Source organism: Dendrobium catenatum, unplaced genomic scaffold (assembly GCF_001605985.2).
Source record: "Dendrobium catenatum unplaced genomic scaffold, ASM160598v2 fragScaff_scaffold_993, whole genome shotgun sequence".
NCBI lineage: Eukaryota > Viridiplantae > Streptophyta > Magnoliopsida > Asparagales > Orchidaceae > Dendrobium > Dendrobium catenatum.
Window position 1 is genome coordinate 1,786,216 of NW_021319455.1, and position 19,450 is coordinate 1,805,665.

General features: G+C 33.9%; 1 protein-coding gene across 3 annotated transcripts in view; it reads right to left on the reverse strand.

Annotated features, from left to right (window-relative positions):
- Window positions 1-1,519: 1,519 nt before the first annotated feature.
- The window catches only part of LOC110116538, a 32,262-nt gene continuing 14,331 nt past the window's right edge, over window positions 1,520-19,450 (reverse strand). For 2 of the 3 annotated variants that reach the window (XM_020850148.2, XM_020850145.2), the window contains exons 9-13: window positions 15,606-15,708; window positions 15,348-15,394; window positions 13,968-15,238; window positions 3,073-3,174; window positions 1,520-1,996 (exon numbers count right to left, since the gene is read on the reverse strand). In XM_020850148.2, the coding sequence (XP_020705807.1) occupies window positions 1,626-1,996; window positions 3,073-3,174; window positions 13,968-15,238; window positions 15,348-15,394; window positions 15,606-15,708 (1,894 nt within the window). In that variant the 3' untranslated portion in view covers window positions 1,520-1,625. The remainder of the gene's footprint in view (window positions 1,997-3,072; window positions 3,175-13,967; window positions 15,239-15,347; window positions 15,395-15,605; window positions 15,709-19,450) is intronic. The other variant, XM_020850147.2, reaches the window with a different exon arrangement.

The following is a 19,450-nucleotide window of genomic DNA, read 5'->3' on the forward strand; positions in this document are numbered from 1 at the left end:
GATATATGTATTAATTAAATTTTTTAGGATTTAATGTTTATCATGGATGATAATATAAATTAATATGTTGTTCTTAGCAGAAATTTTGGCTTATCAAGTGAAGAGTAAGGCTTCGTTTGGGACGGCTTTTCCTCTTGCTTTCTAAAATAGCTTTTTAGTATAAAAATTTCTTAAATTTGATTTTTTTTTTATAATAGAAAGCAGTACGAAAGCTATACCAAACAAAGCCTAAGTCTTCCTTTGGAATAACTTTTCTTGCTATTCTTTAAAACAACTTTTTAGTGCAAAAATTTATAGCTAAAAAAACTTTTAAATTTAAAAACTATTTTAAAAAGCAGTCAGAAAATTGTCCAAAATTAAACCTAATTAAGTTAACAAAATGTCAATTAAGATAAGTGTTTTAAAAAATTATTAATGTTCATCATTATCATATATTTTTCATTATTATTTTCATAGTTCTCTAACTAATTTATAATTGCTTTCTTTATAAGTTTATTGACATTATCAGGACCAAAATTGCAATCTCCAATTCTCCCAAGTAACAAAGCTGATATCTAAGGACTTTAATAGACCATAAAAATAATCATAGGGAGACAAGCATAGATAACTTATTGTCTAATAAATTCAGTGCTCTCTCTCTCTCTCTCTCTCTCTCTCTCTCTCTCTCTCTCTCTCTCTCTCTCCATGTGCACACACATGTGATTCTATTTTATTATGTGATTCTACTAAGACCTCGCTTGAGACAGTTTTCTTATTACTTTCTAAAACAATTTTCTAGTACAAAATTTTTTTTTAACTAAAAATTTATGTATTAAAAAACTGCTTTAAGCAACATTACGAAAGCCGCCCAAAACAAAGCCTAAATCTAGGAAAAAATAAATGTTATTCATCTTAGGCTTTGTTTGGGATAGCTTTCTTACTATTTTTTAAAGTAGCTTTCTATTAACAAAAATTTTTTGAACTAAAAAATTGCTTTAGAAAGCAATAAGAAAGCTGTCTCAAATGAATCATTAACTCTAAATGAGATTAAGACCTCTTGACTTGACCTTGCCTCAAACAAGGTTAAATAAGGACTGCTCCAAATCAATGTCAATAAGGCTTCCTTTGGGATGACTTTCTTATGACTTTTATAGCAGCTTTTTAGTACAAATTTTTTGTACGATAAAGCTGATTTAAGAAGCAATAAAAAAATTTTCACAAACGAAACCTAGATCAGCATTGAATAGAACAAGCCTAAAACAAATCGAAAAGAGAGATGAACATCTTAGCTTAGATATGACCTCCTTACTAATTATTACACCACTTGTGCTGAACTAGATATTATCAAACTATAAACAAGTAATAACTAGAAGCTTCTAGAAAATAACAAGCTTGAGAAAGAATAGACAAAACAACAATTCAATCTGTTGAGCAAAGAAGGACAGAAACTTTCCATACAGGCCCCAGAAATAAACTATATAACCCAAATGTACTATATTTCTATATGAAAGCAGCAAGAAGACCAAATGGAACTGCACAGTTAAACAATCAATCCATCTATGTATGACCATCAAGCAAAGAGAAATCTTAGTTTTGAAAAGGGATCAATCTATTCAAGCTACAAAAAGCTTCCAAGGTTTTGACTTCTAGAAATAAGATGGAAGATGCCTATCTTGCAATTCAGGAACTACTCTAGAAATTGGATTAAGAGTCGGCTTATTTCTCCCTGTAACCACAAAATCAGAAGCATTTGAACTAACCGGATCGAATCGATCTTTCGATGATTCTTGATGATTGGAGATAGATTGGAAAAATAGGTGCTGTGAGTTCTTTCTACTGGTAGAATCTGATGGTGTTGAACTCTTCAATAAATTTTGCTCCTCACCCCTATTGAAGATAGCAGGTGAAGTATTTTCGGCGAAATTAGAATGGCTACTACTAGTTGCTTTGGTATTGGAGAAGCATCTAGCAGAGAAAGAATTGTGTGGTTGGTGGCTTTCAGGAGCAATTCCTGCAGCTGGAAAACAGAGTAAATTATTGCTTGTTAGAACAAGAATAGTGATAAAGGCTCAATTAGCAATTGTTCTGTAATGATAGGAAAGTTGACATGATGGTTTGACTAAGACCTATAAAATTTAAGACAAAAAGGGAAAAATAAGATTTTGTTTGGGATAGCTGTTTTAGTGCTTCTTAAAGCAACTTATAAGTTTAAAAATTAAATTTACACAACTCACCTTAGCTTGTTGGTTGAGAGCTTAGGCTTCCAACTAAGAGGTCTTGGGTTCGAGTCTTTGTGTATGCGTTGTGTGTGTGAGTTTGCCTTAAATGGCCTAAATGTCCCAAAAAAAAAAATTTTTTTTTTTAAACTACTTTAAGAAGCAGCAAAAAGGTGTCCCAAACGAAGCCTAAGCCTTGAAATGAAACTAGGACCATATAAACTATCAAATATAGGAGAGTTACCAGGCGACCCATCACAAAAATCCGAATAAAATCCAACGTGGAAAATGCAATTCTGGTAAACCCAAGTAAAATTCAGGTCAGACTAGAGTTGTATGGATTTCAATTTTTTGTCGGCCTAAAAACAATAGTTGTTTTATTTTGATCCTTTCATTTAAAAAATACACATGATAAATAATATTTATATTTTATTTTATCAAGTTCTCATATTCAAATCGGAGAATCATGTTCATTTTAGGTCTGATGTTAACCCATCACAACTTAAATATGTTTAGTATTATCATGTCAGATAAACTAGTCTGATTTGGGTTAACCTATTCGTATCGAGTCATGTTCATGTTGGACTCAAACTCGACTCATAAAGGCTTCGTTTGTGATGTCTTTCTTATTATTTCTCAAAGCAACTTTTTAGTATAAAGATTTTTCTTTTTGTACTAAAAAAATGCTTTAAGAAATGAACAAAAAAGCTGTCCCAAACGAAGCCTTGAATTGACCCCTCTACCAAAATCATGCAAGGACACTTCTGCTTAAAAGTTTTAGAAAGATGCTGAATAAATACGCTAAAATAAAATTCTTACAACACAAAAAATAATGGAAATCTCTTAGTAGAATATTTCAAAATGTACAATGCTTCACCTGGATTAGTTTTTCTAGGAGGGAAACCAGGAGGGGTTGAAAGAGTAGTTCTCAAGATAGAATTTGAATATGGATGTTGAGAGATAGGTCGAGATAAAGAACCTGCAAAGTTATCAATCAATTAAATAGACCATGCACGTTTATACCACAAGTAAAATAAGAAATGGAGTTCAAAATCAAGAAAAACTAACCAAACATTAATGACATATGATATTGTAAATAATATAATAGCATAAGCTTTAGGGCACACCTTTTGTTATCATCATATAGGATACCCTAAACTATAAAGAGAAAATGGAGAAGAAGATCCTTGTGATTAGAAACAAAAAAGAAGAATAAATCTGCCTAAGGAGATGCTAAAAGATAAAATTTCTTTATTCCATATATGATAAATCACCCTAACTATAACATTTGTCCTACAATATATAATCTCATATCAAATAACAAAATGACAAATAAAGCCAATGGCATAAATATGATACATGTTATAATAAAATAAATGGTTTGCACAATTTCAAAGACCTATGACTAAAAACTAAAGTAGATGAATTGCAATATAACAATTCCCCTGAATACAAAGAACTCCTACTCCAATGAGTTGAATGCTGCCAAAAGAAAAATTGGATCCTCGAATATACTATAGAACTAGTAAAATCCATTTAGTAAAAAGTCCATGCTAAAGAATAAGTGCTGAATGGGTAAATGTTTAAAGAAAGACAAGCAAAAGGGAAAAAAACAATACAATAGTCAACAAAATTGATTGAACGCACTGGCATAATCCTCAAGAACACTATCATCATTTATGAAAAGAAATCTTCAGAATTCTAGAAGCCTTCATACACAATGATAGATTCATCTAAATTTTGCAGAAGTGATTGAAATAAGTTATATATATATATAGGATTGTAGGCCTAAACAATCATGTTAATTGATTTGAATGGCTTGAACATGAATTCAGGAAAGAGGTAAAATTAACTTTTGCAAGAAGTTGATCAGGTTCGATTAAGTCAAGGTAGTTGGAAAACAAATTATGGAGAAAAAAGTGGAATAAGATTACATAAAAGCTTGAGTTCAAAATTTAAATCCTAATTTTAAAAATTCAAATTTTGATTTGAAATCCAAGAGAAGGAAAAGTTAGAGATTTTGGCAGAGGAATTATGAGGATATTATGGAGGGCGTTTTGAGATATATTGTGGAGGATATGAATAGAATCATTGCTTCAAAAAAAAGAAAAAGAATGAAATCTTTAAGACAAATTTATAAATCCAATTTAAACTTGAATTAAATTTTGAGTTTTTTTAACTTTTTTTGTTGGCATTTCCTCAACCTTTTTTTATTTCTTTTCAATATTGATTTCAAAAACTTAAAATTTTCACATTTTCTCACCTATTAGTGTTTATTTGGTTGCATGTTTTCAGAATAAATGCATTTTGAAAATGCAAAGTAAATACAATATATCATAATTGCGTAGTTGTTTGGCTATGTAAATCAAATATAGGAAAACTATTTTTTCAATTTTGTTGAGAGTAAAGTTCAAAATTTCTTACTCCATCAAAATGCAATGATAAGCTCATCTTCTCATTACTAAAAATAACATAAAACCTGTAAGATAAAAAAAAAGGTTTATTAAAAATACATAAAATCCCTTAATGTGTTGGAGTTTACAATGCGGTTAATTTTTAAAGAGGAAGATAGTCCATAAAAATTCAAAAAACAGAGCTGAAATTGTATGGTGTCAGAGTAAAAAAGATTTAGGGGAAGAGAAGCTGTTGTCATTTTCTACACAAACCACAAAATAAAAAATAAACATCAATTTCATCCTGGAATACTATGTCGATTCAAGAACTTTAATTTTGATAGCGATTGTTGACAAAAAAAGGGATCTAGAGCAAAGATTGTAGAGCCTTTTGACATAGATTGTAGAGCCTTTTGACATCTTGTTTATGAAAAAGGAATAATTTGGTTTAAGGAAACAACCACTGAGGTAACTAGATGAAGAGATGTATGAATGACTCAAGACGAAGACCAGTGGTCATTAGAGAAAAGAAATAACCGCATAAGATGACAAAGAAATGCATTTATTCCATCATCAACCATCCTAATTACAACACTTGGACTCTTATACATCATAGATCCATTATCTCATTGAAAATCTAATCAAATCACAAATAACAAAATAATAAAACATATATGATTGCATAAAATTGACACACTAAATAATATTGATCAAACTAACAAGCATAATGACTAAGAATTGAAGTGACTCTTGTCACACTAATACATATAAGTTGTGGCATTAACAGTAAAGAGAACATAATAAAAGCTCAAGTTAACAACGATATATGGAATTTGAAGGTGACTCAAATTCAACAAAAAAAAAAAAAAACCATAAGCACACGGTAAACATCAACTTTTAGATGCATTAAGGCAAACATAAACAACTACACAAAATATTCAAGGATCAAATAACAAAAATGAGCTTGATAGTAGAATTATCATCATTAACTTTTCCCAACAGCCATAAGTCAGCTTTATGAATTTTCATTCCCCATTCATTCATACTAGTTTGCTTGAGATGTAAATGTATTTTACACATATCTTTTTAGCAAATAATCTTCTCCATCTTATTCATTGTTTACCCATTTTCCTTCATAATCTTTTCATGAAAAAAGAAATCTACACATTTTATTATTGTAGCATCCACCCTCTATTGTACATATAATCTAATTATAGAAGTCTATATTCAACTATCATCCTTACAATAAGCAATAGACAAATAATCTCTTTCATATAATGATTTATTTATTCATTTATTTTAGCTTTCTTATAGTTCCATGTTAACATTCTTATTTCTATCACATGCAAGTTTCAATTTATTCGATAATATATTGATTCCTGATTGACTAATGCTTTTAAGGAGGGTTTACAACATTTACCATCCTATGTGAAAAGCACTTTCTGATATCCACACCTTTCCCTAAGTCATTTGGCACAAGACCCAAGAAAAAATCATGTCCACTAGATGGTGCACCCTAAGTACACCGATAACAACATCAAGCCTTTATCCCATTACGCAGGATAGACTACATATGTCACGACCTGATCCGATAAACTTGTGGGAACGAGGCGGGAACGGATGTCGGACAGAAAATTTAAAACATGACTTCAATAACATCATATAACATGAAACATTTGATCAAGCAAACTTCCAAATTTTCAAAACTTTTCATATATATACATATCAAAAGAGATTTACAAAGGTGGTTTGTAAAGTCAACATGTAAAATTCACCAAAAAAAATGTTTAACATCAAAATAAAACAACAAAGAACCTGTCACCCAGCATTTCCCTACAACTGTATGTGAACCACTATCTCTCAGCCATCAATTTCTAGCGGTTTCTCCTAAAAAGTATCTCAAAATCAGGGAAAGAGCTAACGCTCAGCAGGTAACAATTAATTCTACCAAATTCAAATACAATGAAAATAGATCAATATGCATGTTTGATGTGAACTAAAACCTTGAAATTTGAGAACTAGTCAATACAATAACATGCTTAAATAGACATGTACCTATCTATATGACTTTTTATGTAATAAATGATCTTAGATGAAATAGATTTCTGAGTGTTATATGCTTCTAATATATATATATATATATATATATATATATATATATATATATATACATCCATACCAAAGTACCCAAGTTATAATACTGATTATGTACAAATTCATATTGGCCATACATCTTGTTTTTTACCATTTTGCCCCGAAGAGCCATCTTGCCCCAAAGAGCCATATTGTGCTAATGCAACGTATTGGTACTTCGCCTCAGCATGCACAAATTCGCATACCATTTCAATATCATATTATATGTGATTGACATATCAAACATTCATATGTTTCAATCCAACAAATGCATTTTACTTCACCATCATATGTAAGACTTTATGAATAGCTTTCTAAACATGTAAACATATGTAAGACTTTATGAAGAGCTTTCTAAAGTAAACATATGTAAAACTTTATGAAGAGCTTCCTAATTTCCCTATACAAGTCGATTATATAAATGTCTTATCAATCCAACATAAACATGAGTAAAACTCTATCCAACATATGAATATTTTATAAATACATTTAACATTTTAAAAGAGCATAAAGAAAATGAACTTGGAGAGTTAATTGTCACTTACCTCGATAAGCAACCGTTTATACTTGTGACGAATCTTCTTAGACCAACACCTCTCCTATAACTAACACCAAGGATAATCAACGCCTTGATTATTACTAACTCATAATAGAATGCATTTCCAATTAATCAAATGCTAATGTTCTAAAGTCCAAATCTTGGTATAAACCCATGATTATTTTTACTCTTTACCATTACCCCAAAATAATTTAATTTAGCTTCAAATTTCGGTTTTGTCCTACAACCCTAATTTTTAAAACATCAATTTTATTATTTTCATTATCTTGTCATCCCAAAACCTCCCCATGACCTTGTTGATAATTAGGGCATGAAATATTTTTGGATTTTCTCTTAGGCTTTTTTCCTTCAATTTCCCTAAGAAATCCCGTTGGAAACCGCCGTCACCGTTTCCCTTGCACCCGCCGCCTTTCTCCCTTCGTTTCAACCGAACCAATAAGAGAGACCGAAAATATTAGATCCCTTGGCTTATGAGGACGGTGGGGAAGGGGTGTCCAAAATGACACATGTGCCCCTTGCTCCCTACAACAACAACAACAACATCAAGCCTTTATCCCACTACGTGGGGTCGGCTACATGAATCCTTTTTCTCCATGTGCCCCTTGCTCCCTAATTAATCTAAAAGTTACGAGGGGCTATTTAATCATTTGGATTTTATTTTTATTTAAATTACTTTCGTTGATTTTTAATTTCAAAACCGTGCAAAATTTAGTATAAGTTCTTTATACCAATTTGATCAAAATTTGCGTAAAATTTTATAAAATTAATTGCGTTGAATTCTGACAACTTTGAAAATTCACCTAAATTTGTCATGGAGCATCGAAATGCGTGTGACGCTTACGATCAACATTTTTCGAGTTTTACAACATGAATCTTTTTTTCTCATTTAAATCTAAAAAAGAAATGTCATTTCTAATATTTTCTAACCAAGTCATTTTAGGTCTACCTCTATCTTTCTTAACATAAGCCAAATCTAATACATCTACTTTCCTAATTGGGCCATCGGAAAGCCGCCATTTTTATGTGACCAAACCACCTAAGGTGACTCTCTCTAATCTTATCTTCCACAGGAGCTACTCAAACCTTTTCAAGTATATGCTCATTTCATATCATGTCTCTAAGAGTAAAGCCACTCATCCACCTGAGCATCCTCATCTCTGCAATACTTAACTTAATATTATGCTTCTCTTTTAATGGCCAACATTCTGCATCATAAAGCGTTGCAAGTCTCACCATCATCTTATAGAATTATCCCTCAAGTTTGAGGGGGACTTTTCTATGACACAACAAGCCTGATGCATTCCTCCATTTCAACCATCCAACTTGAATTCTACTAATACTATCTCCATCGATTTCACCATCACTCTAAACAATAGACCAAAGATATCTAAAACGTGTACTCTTATTACTGACTTGATTGCCCTGAGTGAAAAAAAAATCAATATAAAGCGTTACTCTTCATAATTATAAATTTTACACCCACTACATACACCAAGAAAAGGAAGTGTGTCAAAGGCATATTAAAGCTATTAAAAATATGTATTATGGAGAATTAACTAGTATTTAAAAAAATTACATGTAAGTTAGTTATATTATGTTAATTTGACTATTTTGAAATAACAAATTTATCGATAAATAAGTTGAATTTAATAGAAATTAAAATGATAAGATGGATATGTGGCAAAATTTTAAAAAAAAATTATGAATGATTATGTTGGAGTAAAGGTTAAACGGTTAAAGTATCAACTATTGAAGATAAAGTCATAAAAAGTAAACTTAAGCAATTTGGACATGAACAAAGAAAAATACCAATTACAACAATAAGGTAACTAAATTCTGGTAAAAAAAAGAAGGAAAATTGGGCAGTCAAAAGATAACATGGATAGAAGTTGCATACAAAAAAAATTATACATTAAAAGTTTAACACACCATGCGCCACTTAGAAAGAATAAAAGGATAATGAGGATTCGTAAAGTAAAATTCAAATAATTGGCTTAAGGTTTATGATGATGATGATTGTATAAGCAGTCATTGTTCTTTTAATCTTAAATCTCTTATCATCTAATCATTACCTCCATTGTTCTAAATTATCATTTATTTCAATGAATTTACAACCATTTAAAAACTTACACTGAAGTACCTATTGTTGACTAAAAAAAATGACGCATTGACATGAATCTCGCTTTGCAGATATTGGATTCTATTCCCTTAAGTCATATTGTAGTTAATCCAATTTTTCCTAAGGGTAGTATCCAGGTTTAGTTAGATCTAAGTCCTTATTTCACATGAGCACGAAGTACCCCAAATAGTAGGCCTTACAACTTTATTTGGAAGATGCCTGACCAATTTTGATAAGTCTTACAATTTCTAAATTTAGAAGCAACCTACTGGAAGGTTTTACAATCTAACCCTATAGACTAAGTGACCCGTTTATTTGGTTTGAATATGTTTTACGACTTCCCGTAGAAGTTACTCAATTATGGGTTTTATCCCTAATGTATGAATCTTACGACTTCAGTTAGAAGTTGTCTATTGGTAGGTCTTACAACCTAGTCCTATAGGCTAAGTTGTCCGTTGGTTTTGATTGTTTCGGTAGGTCTTACGCATTCCCTTAGAAGTTGATTGTAGGTTCATTTAGATGGGTCTTACGACTTTCATTGAAAGTTACCTACAATTTGTTGTTTGTAGGATTGTTGCATTTCACTTAGAAGTTTCTCTAACGTATAGGTCTTACGACTTCACTTAAAAGTTATCCGATGGTGAGTCTGACAACCCGTAGAAGTTACCCAATTATGGGTCTTACAACCTAGCCCTATATGCTAAGATGTCTGTTAGTTTAGTTTGAATTTTTAAGGTTATTGCACTTCATTTAGAAGTTTCCCTAATGTATGAATCTTACGACTTCAGTTAGAAGTTATCTGTTGGTAGGTCTTATAACCTAGTCCTATAGGCTAAGTTGTCCGTTGGTTTTGATTGTTTGGGTAGGTCTTATGCATTCCCTTAGAAGTTGACTATAGGTTCATTTAGATGGGTCTTACGACTTTCATTGAAAGTTACCTACAGTTTGTTGTTTGTAGGATTGTTGCATTTCACTTAGAAGTTTCTCTAACATATAGGTCTTATGATTTCACTTAAAAGTTGTCCGATGGTGAGTTTGACAATCTAGCCCTATAGGCTATGCTGCCCGTTTGTTTGGTTTGAATATGTTTTACGAATTTCCTTAGAAGTTTCCTAATAGTGGGTCTTAAAACTTAGCCCTATATATTAAGATGTTTGTTAGTTTAGTTTGAATTTTTAAGGTTATTGCACTTCATTTAGAAGTTTCCATAATGTATGAATCTTACGGCTTCAGTTAGAAGTTGTCTATTGGTGGGTCTTACAACCTAGTCCTATAGGCTATGTTATCCATTGGTTTTGATTATTTGGGTAGGTCTTCCACATTCCCTTACAAGTTGACTGTAGGTTCATTTAGATGGGTCTTACGACTTTCATTGAAAGTTACCTACAATTTTTTGTTTGAGTTTTAGGGTTGTTTTACTTCACTTAAAAGTTTATAACGTGTGGGTCCTACAACTTCATTTAGAAATGACACATAGGTGGGTCTTACAGCTTAGCCTTATAAACTAAGCTGCCCATTTGTTTGAATTTGGTTGAAAGGTCATATGACACCCTTAGAAGTTGCCTATAGATGGGTCTTACAACCTAGCTCTATAGCAAGGTTGCCCGTTAGTTTAGTTTAAATTTTTAGGGCTGATGCATTTCACTTAGAAGTTTCTCTAACGTATAGATCTTACGACTTCACTTAAAAGTTGTCTGATGGTGTGCGTCTGACAACCTAGCCCTATAGGCTATGCTGCCCGTTTGTTTGGTTTGAATAGGTCTTATGACTTTCCTTAGAAGTAGCCTAATAGTTGGTCTTACAACCTAGTCCTATGTGCTAAGCTGTCAATTTGTTTGAATTTGGTTGACAAATCTTATGACTCCCTTAAAAGTTGTTTGTAGATAGGTCTTACAACATTCAATAGCAAGAATGTCGGATTTGTTTGAATTTGATTGACAAGTCTTATGACTCCTTTAGAATTTGCATGTAGATGGATCTTACAGCTCGATTGTTTGAATTTGGTTGATAGGTCTTATGACTTCCTTTGAAACTTATATGTTTGTTTTGTTTTAAAACGGGACTTACTACTTCTCTTTGGAAGTAGCCCTTATGTTTGGGAGGTTGTTTGTTTGTTTAGAGTAGATTAGATAGCAAATACTTTAGTTTACACTTTTCTACTGGCCCGACACTAGTGTCTTTGGTTTCAGTAGTTTCTTTTTCTTGTTTCAGCATTGCTTTTAGTTCTAGTATTTATAGTATTTAGCTTTCTTGCATAGCAGTTTGTTTCCTTTTCTTCTCTTTTCTTACACTGTAGTTTATTTTACAGCTTGCACTGCAATTTTGATTTACAACACCCAGTACTGTCTTTTGGTTCTTTGTTTGCAGGTATTTCAAGCATTGCACCTGCAGTAGCTTGTTTAGAGCATTGGGGAGCTCGAACATGAGCTTTAAAGTTTTGCTCAAAGCTTACAATTTTGTTTGTAGAGTCTAAGTATGTGTGGAGTATGGAGAGTTTTAAGAGTTTGGTATTTTCTTTGAGTTTGGAATTTGAGATATACAGGGAGAACTTTATTGCAAACATTGTTTGATTTTTTCCTGCTCTTTTGTTTACTCCGTTTCAATTGCATTTTGATTTTAATTAATTAGTTAATTAATTAAAAAGGAATTTTAATTTAATTAATTAACCAATTAAAAGAAGATCTAATTGTAATGCATTTTTAATTAATTAATTAATCAAAAATTTAATTAATAAATTAATTTTTAAATGCTCTCCAATTGCTCCAAAAGGCATTTTTGGCCATCTTCCGCGAAATTGCGGCAGCCTCTTGGCGCCCCCTCCTCGCGAGGGGAGGTCAGGGCGACACTTGTCATTGGTTCTTCCCTCTAGGATCAAAGATCAACGGTGCGAAGTCTTTGAGTATAAAATTTATCCCACCCGAATCAAAGATCAACGATGTAGGGCCTTTGATTTTAAAACCATTCTACCTAGATCAATGGCGTAGGGTCTTGGAGTTGAATACCTATTCTTTGTAATTTTATATAGCTTTAGGATTAAAAAATATAAATTTTCCATAAAATCTGGCAACCTTCCGGTGCCCCCTTCCTCATGAGAGGAGGTTGGGACGGCACTTGTCGTTAGTTATTCCCACCCGAATCAAAGATCACGGTGTGAGGCCTTCAAATTGAAAATTCTACAGCCCGGATCAAAGATCACAACGCAGGGCTTCAAATCAGATGTTTGTTTACTTTGCTCATTTTCTTTTATATATGTATATTTTTTTAATCTTTTTTCATCGAGGTTGGAGAAATGAAAGCAATATTTGACCAAGGGTTGTGTGAGTGACTAACATAAGTCTGGTCGCATAGGCGACAAGCTAGATAGAGTAAGCATATCAGGATGACAGGGTCGGAGTCGATGGGCTTAGGCTGTGGGTCGTCAGGCGTGTGATATGGGCCCAGGGTGAATGGATCAGGTATTCGTCTTGTGGTATAGAAAGAATGGGAAAGAGGAAGGTCGGATAGGAGTCGAGACGAGTTAATTGTGCGAATGAGCTTTGGCCGTGCAAGATCAGTTTGTGCAAGCACAACAGAGTGTGGCAGGATGGGAGGAGTCATACGCAGAGATTGCATGAGTATTGCTTGCAATTGAAGTGCAAGAAGTTGGGGTTGGGTTGCAGATGAGCAAGGGTCCAGCACTAATGTAGGCTCCTGCGGAACAGAGAGGGAGAGTAGGCTTTTGTGTTATGTAGGCAATGTTGAGTGCGGCCTGGGACCGGGTTTGAGACGAATGGGAGGCACAAAATTGCGCTTGCGAACGGGACAAAGGACTTGCGACTAAGCGACTGAAAGAGCATACGGAAGGGTAGAGCTGTTTTGTGTGTCTATTTTTTTGAATCAACAAGGAGCAAGTAGGGGTTGTTTTGTGCCGTAAAGGAAGTTACATAAATCAACCATTGCGTCTTTAGGAATAGACCGTGCAAAGTGGGGTCGGCTCGGAGGCAAGTGTGTTGCTTCTTTTGTTTGAATTTTCTATTTTTATTTTTTATTATTATTTGTTTAAGTCAACACCAATCTCACTTTAAATATCTTTTGTTAAGTATCTTAATAATCAAAATTTCACATTATTTATCAAATAAAACAATGTCGGTAACCTAGATGTGAAACTGAATAGAAATATTAATGAGGAAAGAGAGGCTTCAAGTACTAAGCAGCATTGCATATCAAAAAAATGTTCCATGGCAACCACTCAAACTAGGAGTGTGACAAGGAATTCCGTTTTCAAACAACAATGCACAAAGCAGTCAATTGAGTGTTAGTTTATCCAACAGAAAAAAAAATCAGGATGGCGAATTAACAATAAATTCTGGAAACACTGGCCAGCAATGTATCATTGCCTAACAAAAGACAAAAGAGGATAGTTCAAACACGTTAGAAATAGCCGAAAGATACTTGGCGCCTCAAGAACAGAACATTTGGCAAAATACGAGCCATGAACTAAAATGGCCAACATTAACCATGAATAATATAAGATCATCAACTCATAAATAATCAATCAACTGAAAATAACGGAAATAATATGAGATTACCAGAGTGATGCATACCCGATGAACTTCCAAATTCACTAACCAGCACAGTATCAGAAACAAGACTAGTATTGTTGAGAACCTTAGAAGTCTTTGATGTTTCAAGATAAGATTTATTGAATGAATCCTTCATGTAGGCTTGTTCCTCTGCCATCATTTCAGAGCAAGAAGAGTTCTTGGTTAGATCAGAAGCGCTATTAGACCATGGAGATAATTGCTCAATAGCACCACAAAAATCCTCCATTGAAAAATAAGATTTCGAAGCATCCCTAGCAGATGGTACTGAAGAGTTCGATATTCTTGAAAAGTCATCAGAACTACCAAGCTGCTCTAAAATAGAGTGTTTGTTACCTAGATCATCAATTGTATCATGATCCCGAGTTAAAATGTACGATAAAATCCTATCTTCATATTGCCCAATATAGGATTCAATCAAGAATTTCTCATCTCTAGTCTTATCAATAGCCGTAAACTCAAAATCCAAGCTACTATTACTTGAAGGTCTGCTGCACAATTTTTTCTGTTCGCCATGAATCAGCATAGGTTTTGCAGGCAAAATTGATGAAGGCTTATCGAATTTATGGCACAAGTTTGTAGCAATTGTGGAACAAGTGGAGAAATCCTTTAACTCTTTGCTGAAGGGAGCGGGACGGCTTTCATCTTCAAAGCTATAGCTGAATTTTGCAGAGTCTAAATCTGAATGAAACCTGGACCAATCATATGAAGGAAGAGCATTCTGCGGAGTTGATGTGGAGTTACCCGGTAATGTTTGTAAACTTAAAAAGGAATCACATTTTCTGGAAAAAGCACCCAAGTCATCCCATTCAGAAAAACTGTTTTTGGCAACACTTCCCAAAGATTCACACTTCCACTTGCTTATATTAGCCAAGGAATTAATGCTAGTGGCAGCAGCATGAGTCCTCACATTTGCTTGACTTGTTGATAACTGACTGTTTCCATGTGAGTGGGAAAAGAATGGTTCTCCAACAATTCCCTCGGACATGGGATCGTCACGAAAAGATGACCGGCATTTGTTATCCTCTGCCACAAGATTAGTTCCAGTAGCAGTTTTGCAATCAAGCGAACAAGTATTTTCTGAGTGGCAAATCCCATCTAATGGCATTGCAAGAGAGAGAGAGAGTGGCATTTCATTTCTTGATGAAGAAACTGCGTTGCTAACATGGTTATGATCCTCGGCATTTGATGGAAAGTATGCTTCTGCCCCACTGGAAGGCTTTGATTGACCGTGTGAAGCTGCAACACTGGCGTAAGACCTATCAGAGATTATTTTCAAGTCAGCACAAAAGCATGACAAATGTAAATGGTAAAGAAATAAAACATTAACTTTTTACTACAAAGATGTTAACAAGAATGGTGTCATACCTGCCAAAATCATCACTTTGTATGTACCTATTGTTGGTCATATGACCCTGCATGATAAAATGGAAAAAATATATATAAGCTTGGTAGAGGGAAGTTCTGTATCATTTGTTCTGAAAAGGTTGAATGGCTGAAATTGCAATCACAATTGGTTTTAAGCCAGCAGATCAGAATGTTGTATGAGATATAAAAGCAATTAATCAAATACATAAAAAGAATGTATAAAGATAAAACGGTTCTGAAGAGATTTAGTCAAGTTACCAATAGCTGAAGCGAATTCTTTGTCCCTAGCGGTGGAGGTAAGGAACTTCCTGAATGTTGTTTGACATTAGCAAATGCAACCCCTGGACATTGCTGAAGTTTACTGGTGCAATGACAAGAAAAGTCAAATGGTTTCAGGAAGAAATGTCATTTACTTGAGCAATCACAATAAAAGCAAAAGATTCAAATAGAACAATTTTTTCATTTCGGAAAAAAGATAAAAGTCATGGATCCAACACAAAAAATTAGGAAGAGCTCAGGCAAGAAGTATCACCCCTTCTGATATAGATCATTTTTCTACATCGAAATTAAACAAAAAAAATATCTGAATTTTTGTAGCATTCCTGCTCCCTCATGCAGCCTCATACTAAGTGTATTAAAATTCCTTGTGGAGTGTTAATACATTGTCAATTAAAAATCAAATATATGCAACTGGAGTTTCTAAGTAAATGGATAGTAGTTTGTTGTTTTTATATTATACATTTTTCAAGTTGATGGAAATTTAAGGCTTTTCAGGTGTCGCAAATACATCAAACTATATAAAAAAATTGTGAATGAATTAATCAAAACTGGAAAGCTGCATATTGAATTGATGTGAAAAGAAGAAATGAAGCAACAACTTCAGCTGCTTCTTTCGATCAGATATCCAGTATTACATAAGTCATTTAATGATATATCCTATTTTCAATACCAATACTAAACAACCAGTTTTGAAATTATCAAATTTCACCATCTTAGATAAAATTTGATATTGATTTTACAAAATTAGTAACAACCAACTTAAGATTAATTCACAATTGAATTTTAAAGATGGTGGCTACACAACTCCATTCATATTTGGTTTCCCAAAATTATGGCTTACCAAAAACAACATTAATTCATTCACATTTATTTATCCAATATGGTGACTACTAAATTCTAGCTTGATATTTGTCATGTCTAAGCATATCATATAAAGAAATGTTTGCATTCATTATATATACGTATCTCACAACAAGAAGCAACAAAAAGAGAAGAGGAAGAAGAAGAGAAATGAGAGGAGTGTCATCACAGAAAATAAGGAAGAAGTTTTTTCCTGTGCTTACAAATCTTCAGTTTCTTCAAGCAAGATGAAGTGTTACTATACAACTCTCATATGAGAAGAAACTCTTGATCATAACAAGGAATAGTTCTGATTTGAACTACTGTATTAGAGAGGTGAAGAGAGTAACAAGCCCAACAATATCTTATTAATGTCCATCGCTCATTTTCACAGCACCAAAGCACGTAACTGCATTTTCTCCAAGCTAGATAAAGTAATATCATTGTCTATATAGTTAAATTTATATTAAGTGTAATCATTCGTGTACTCCTCTTGAAGTATAGTGGATAATTCAATCATTGTGCAACAATGGATATAAGTTTAGTTAGTCAAACAAAGTAAACTATTGGTACTTTCTTTTATGATGCATGATATCTTTTGTAATAACTTCGTGATTTATCATACTTTCCACTTGATAAAGGTACTTCTTTCCTAACAAAAAATACATATCAATTGTGGATACAGTGAAAGAGCAATCAGAAGAGAATTTAGAAGTCAGAGCACTAACAATTGTCAAAGAGGAGTTAAATTATCCATAATGGAAGCTCAACTCACGTTATTTGCAATTAGGGGTGTAAACGAGTTGAGTCGAGCTCGAGTCGGAGGAAGTTGAAGCCCGACTTGTCAGTCAAATACCGAGCTCGAACTTGAGTCGAGCTTAAAAGTTGAGCTCGAGCTCGACTCGCAACATAGAAACGAGCTGTCGAGCCGCTCGTCAAGACGTTCGATTTGGTTTATCGTCCTCCATTCGCAGTTTCCCACCTGGTTTTTCGGCCAACAGGCCAGAGACGTCCTATTCCAGGTCCTCCACACGCAAAATGGCGGAACTTTGCTTTTCCTGTGGATAAAAAAAAGTTGCTTGCATTTTTTATTTTCTCTTGTATAAAACATTTAACCCTAACAACAACTTCTCTTGGGAATGTACTTCGGCTGAACCGCTAGAGTAATTAATGCTTTACTGCAACTTTTTGGAAATTGTTGCAAATTTAAATTTAATAAAACTAAGAAACTGTTAAAATTTTAAATTGTAGATGGAGTAATAAATAGTAGCTGTAGTTTAATTTTTTTTTAACTAACTACAGCTCTTTCTATTTTTAAGATTTAAATTTAATAAAAATAGTAATCACTAATTTTTTAAAAATCCTAAAATAATTCAAGCTGGCTCGCGAGCTTACGAGCCAAGACATATCAAGCTCGAGCTCATTTACTAAACGAGCTCGATAAGCTCGGCCTGCGAGTCCATAAACTAGTAGAGGCGGGCACACGGACGCGGGCAAGCAGCGGGCAAGGGGGGCATCCGCGAGCTCGAGCTACAGCTGCACGGCGCGAGCATCTGCGGGCACGAGCGGCAGCTGCGCAGCACGGGCAGCCTCGGGCAGGGCGAGAGCAGCCTTGGCGGTATTGCCGGTAGCCCCGAGCAGGCAGGGGCGGGGCGCGAGTAGCCGGGGCAGGTGTGGGCAGCCCTCGGGTAGCGCAGGCAACTCATTCTAAACGGGTTTCCGGGTTGACCCGGCAACCTGTCAGGTCAACCCAAACCCGACCCATTTTTTTCAAACGGGTCGGGTTCAACCCGAAATTTCCAGGTTGGGATTTCGTGTCGTGTCAAATATTGACACCCCTACTTGAAATGTACTATAATATTCCAAGATATAAACTCATTTTTTTGAAGAGAAAACAGCTCAGAATATATAGCGTAAACATCATAGATTAATTTTCAAGCAATAGGTGGAACAAAGCCCAACATCTTCTAGGCAATGTCTTGGAACATAACAGTCGATGCAACGGATGGTTCTAGTAGCTAAGTGAAGACAATATAGTAAGGTACTTACCATTTAGAAAATTTGATGGTGTCATCTCAACTCAAAGAATAAACAATAAGATGTTGAAGACTTGAAGTTTATCATGAGAACCAACAAGGAAATGAAAAACCCTTGACCATTTGAGATAATTGATACTATTAAATTTGATGGCGATACCGATAGCATAGAATGGTTCGACTTGATGAGCGGAGATGGAGAAGCCATGACATCTTGAGGATAAAGACACGAAATCTAAACTCAAATCATTTAGAGGGGTGAAAATCAGAAAAATCATGCCCTATGGAGACAGCAATTGTAATATACATGGAGCATATGTGGTAGTGTTAAGCAAAGACGGGTTATCACAAGTAAAGCTGAAGGAGCAATGAAATTGATGTGCAAGGGTCAGGCAGAGCAAGCCAAGCCGAGTGTAGGTACTGAAAGTAGCAACGATTGATGCATGAGAGAACAAGCAGGTAGGACTATTTTGGTTAGAAAAGTAGATGTATTAGATTTGACTTATGTTAATAAGGTAGAGGTAGACCTAAAAAAGTTTGGTTAGAAAATATTAGAAATGACATTTCTTTATTAGATTTAGATGAGAATTTAACTCTCAATCGGACACAATGGAGAAAAAGGATTCATGTAGCCGACCCCACATAGTGGGATAAAGGCTTCTTGTTGTTGTTGTTGTTGTATTGACTTAGAAGATTGCATATATATGTAAAAAATAGAACCAAAATGGCACTTAACTATTTAAGAATGATCTAAATGGTCCTCAACTATATTAAAGGATAATTTTGGTCTTTCAAGTCTTTAAAAAAGAATCAAAATAGTCTCATGGCAGGACTATTTTGGTTCCTCTTTAAGGAGTTAAGAGATCAAAATCATCTGTTATAATAATTGGAGACTATTTTCATTTTTCATAAAGAGTCAAGGGATTATTTTGATCATTTTCTCTATAT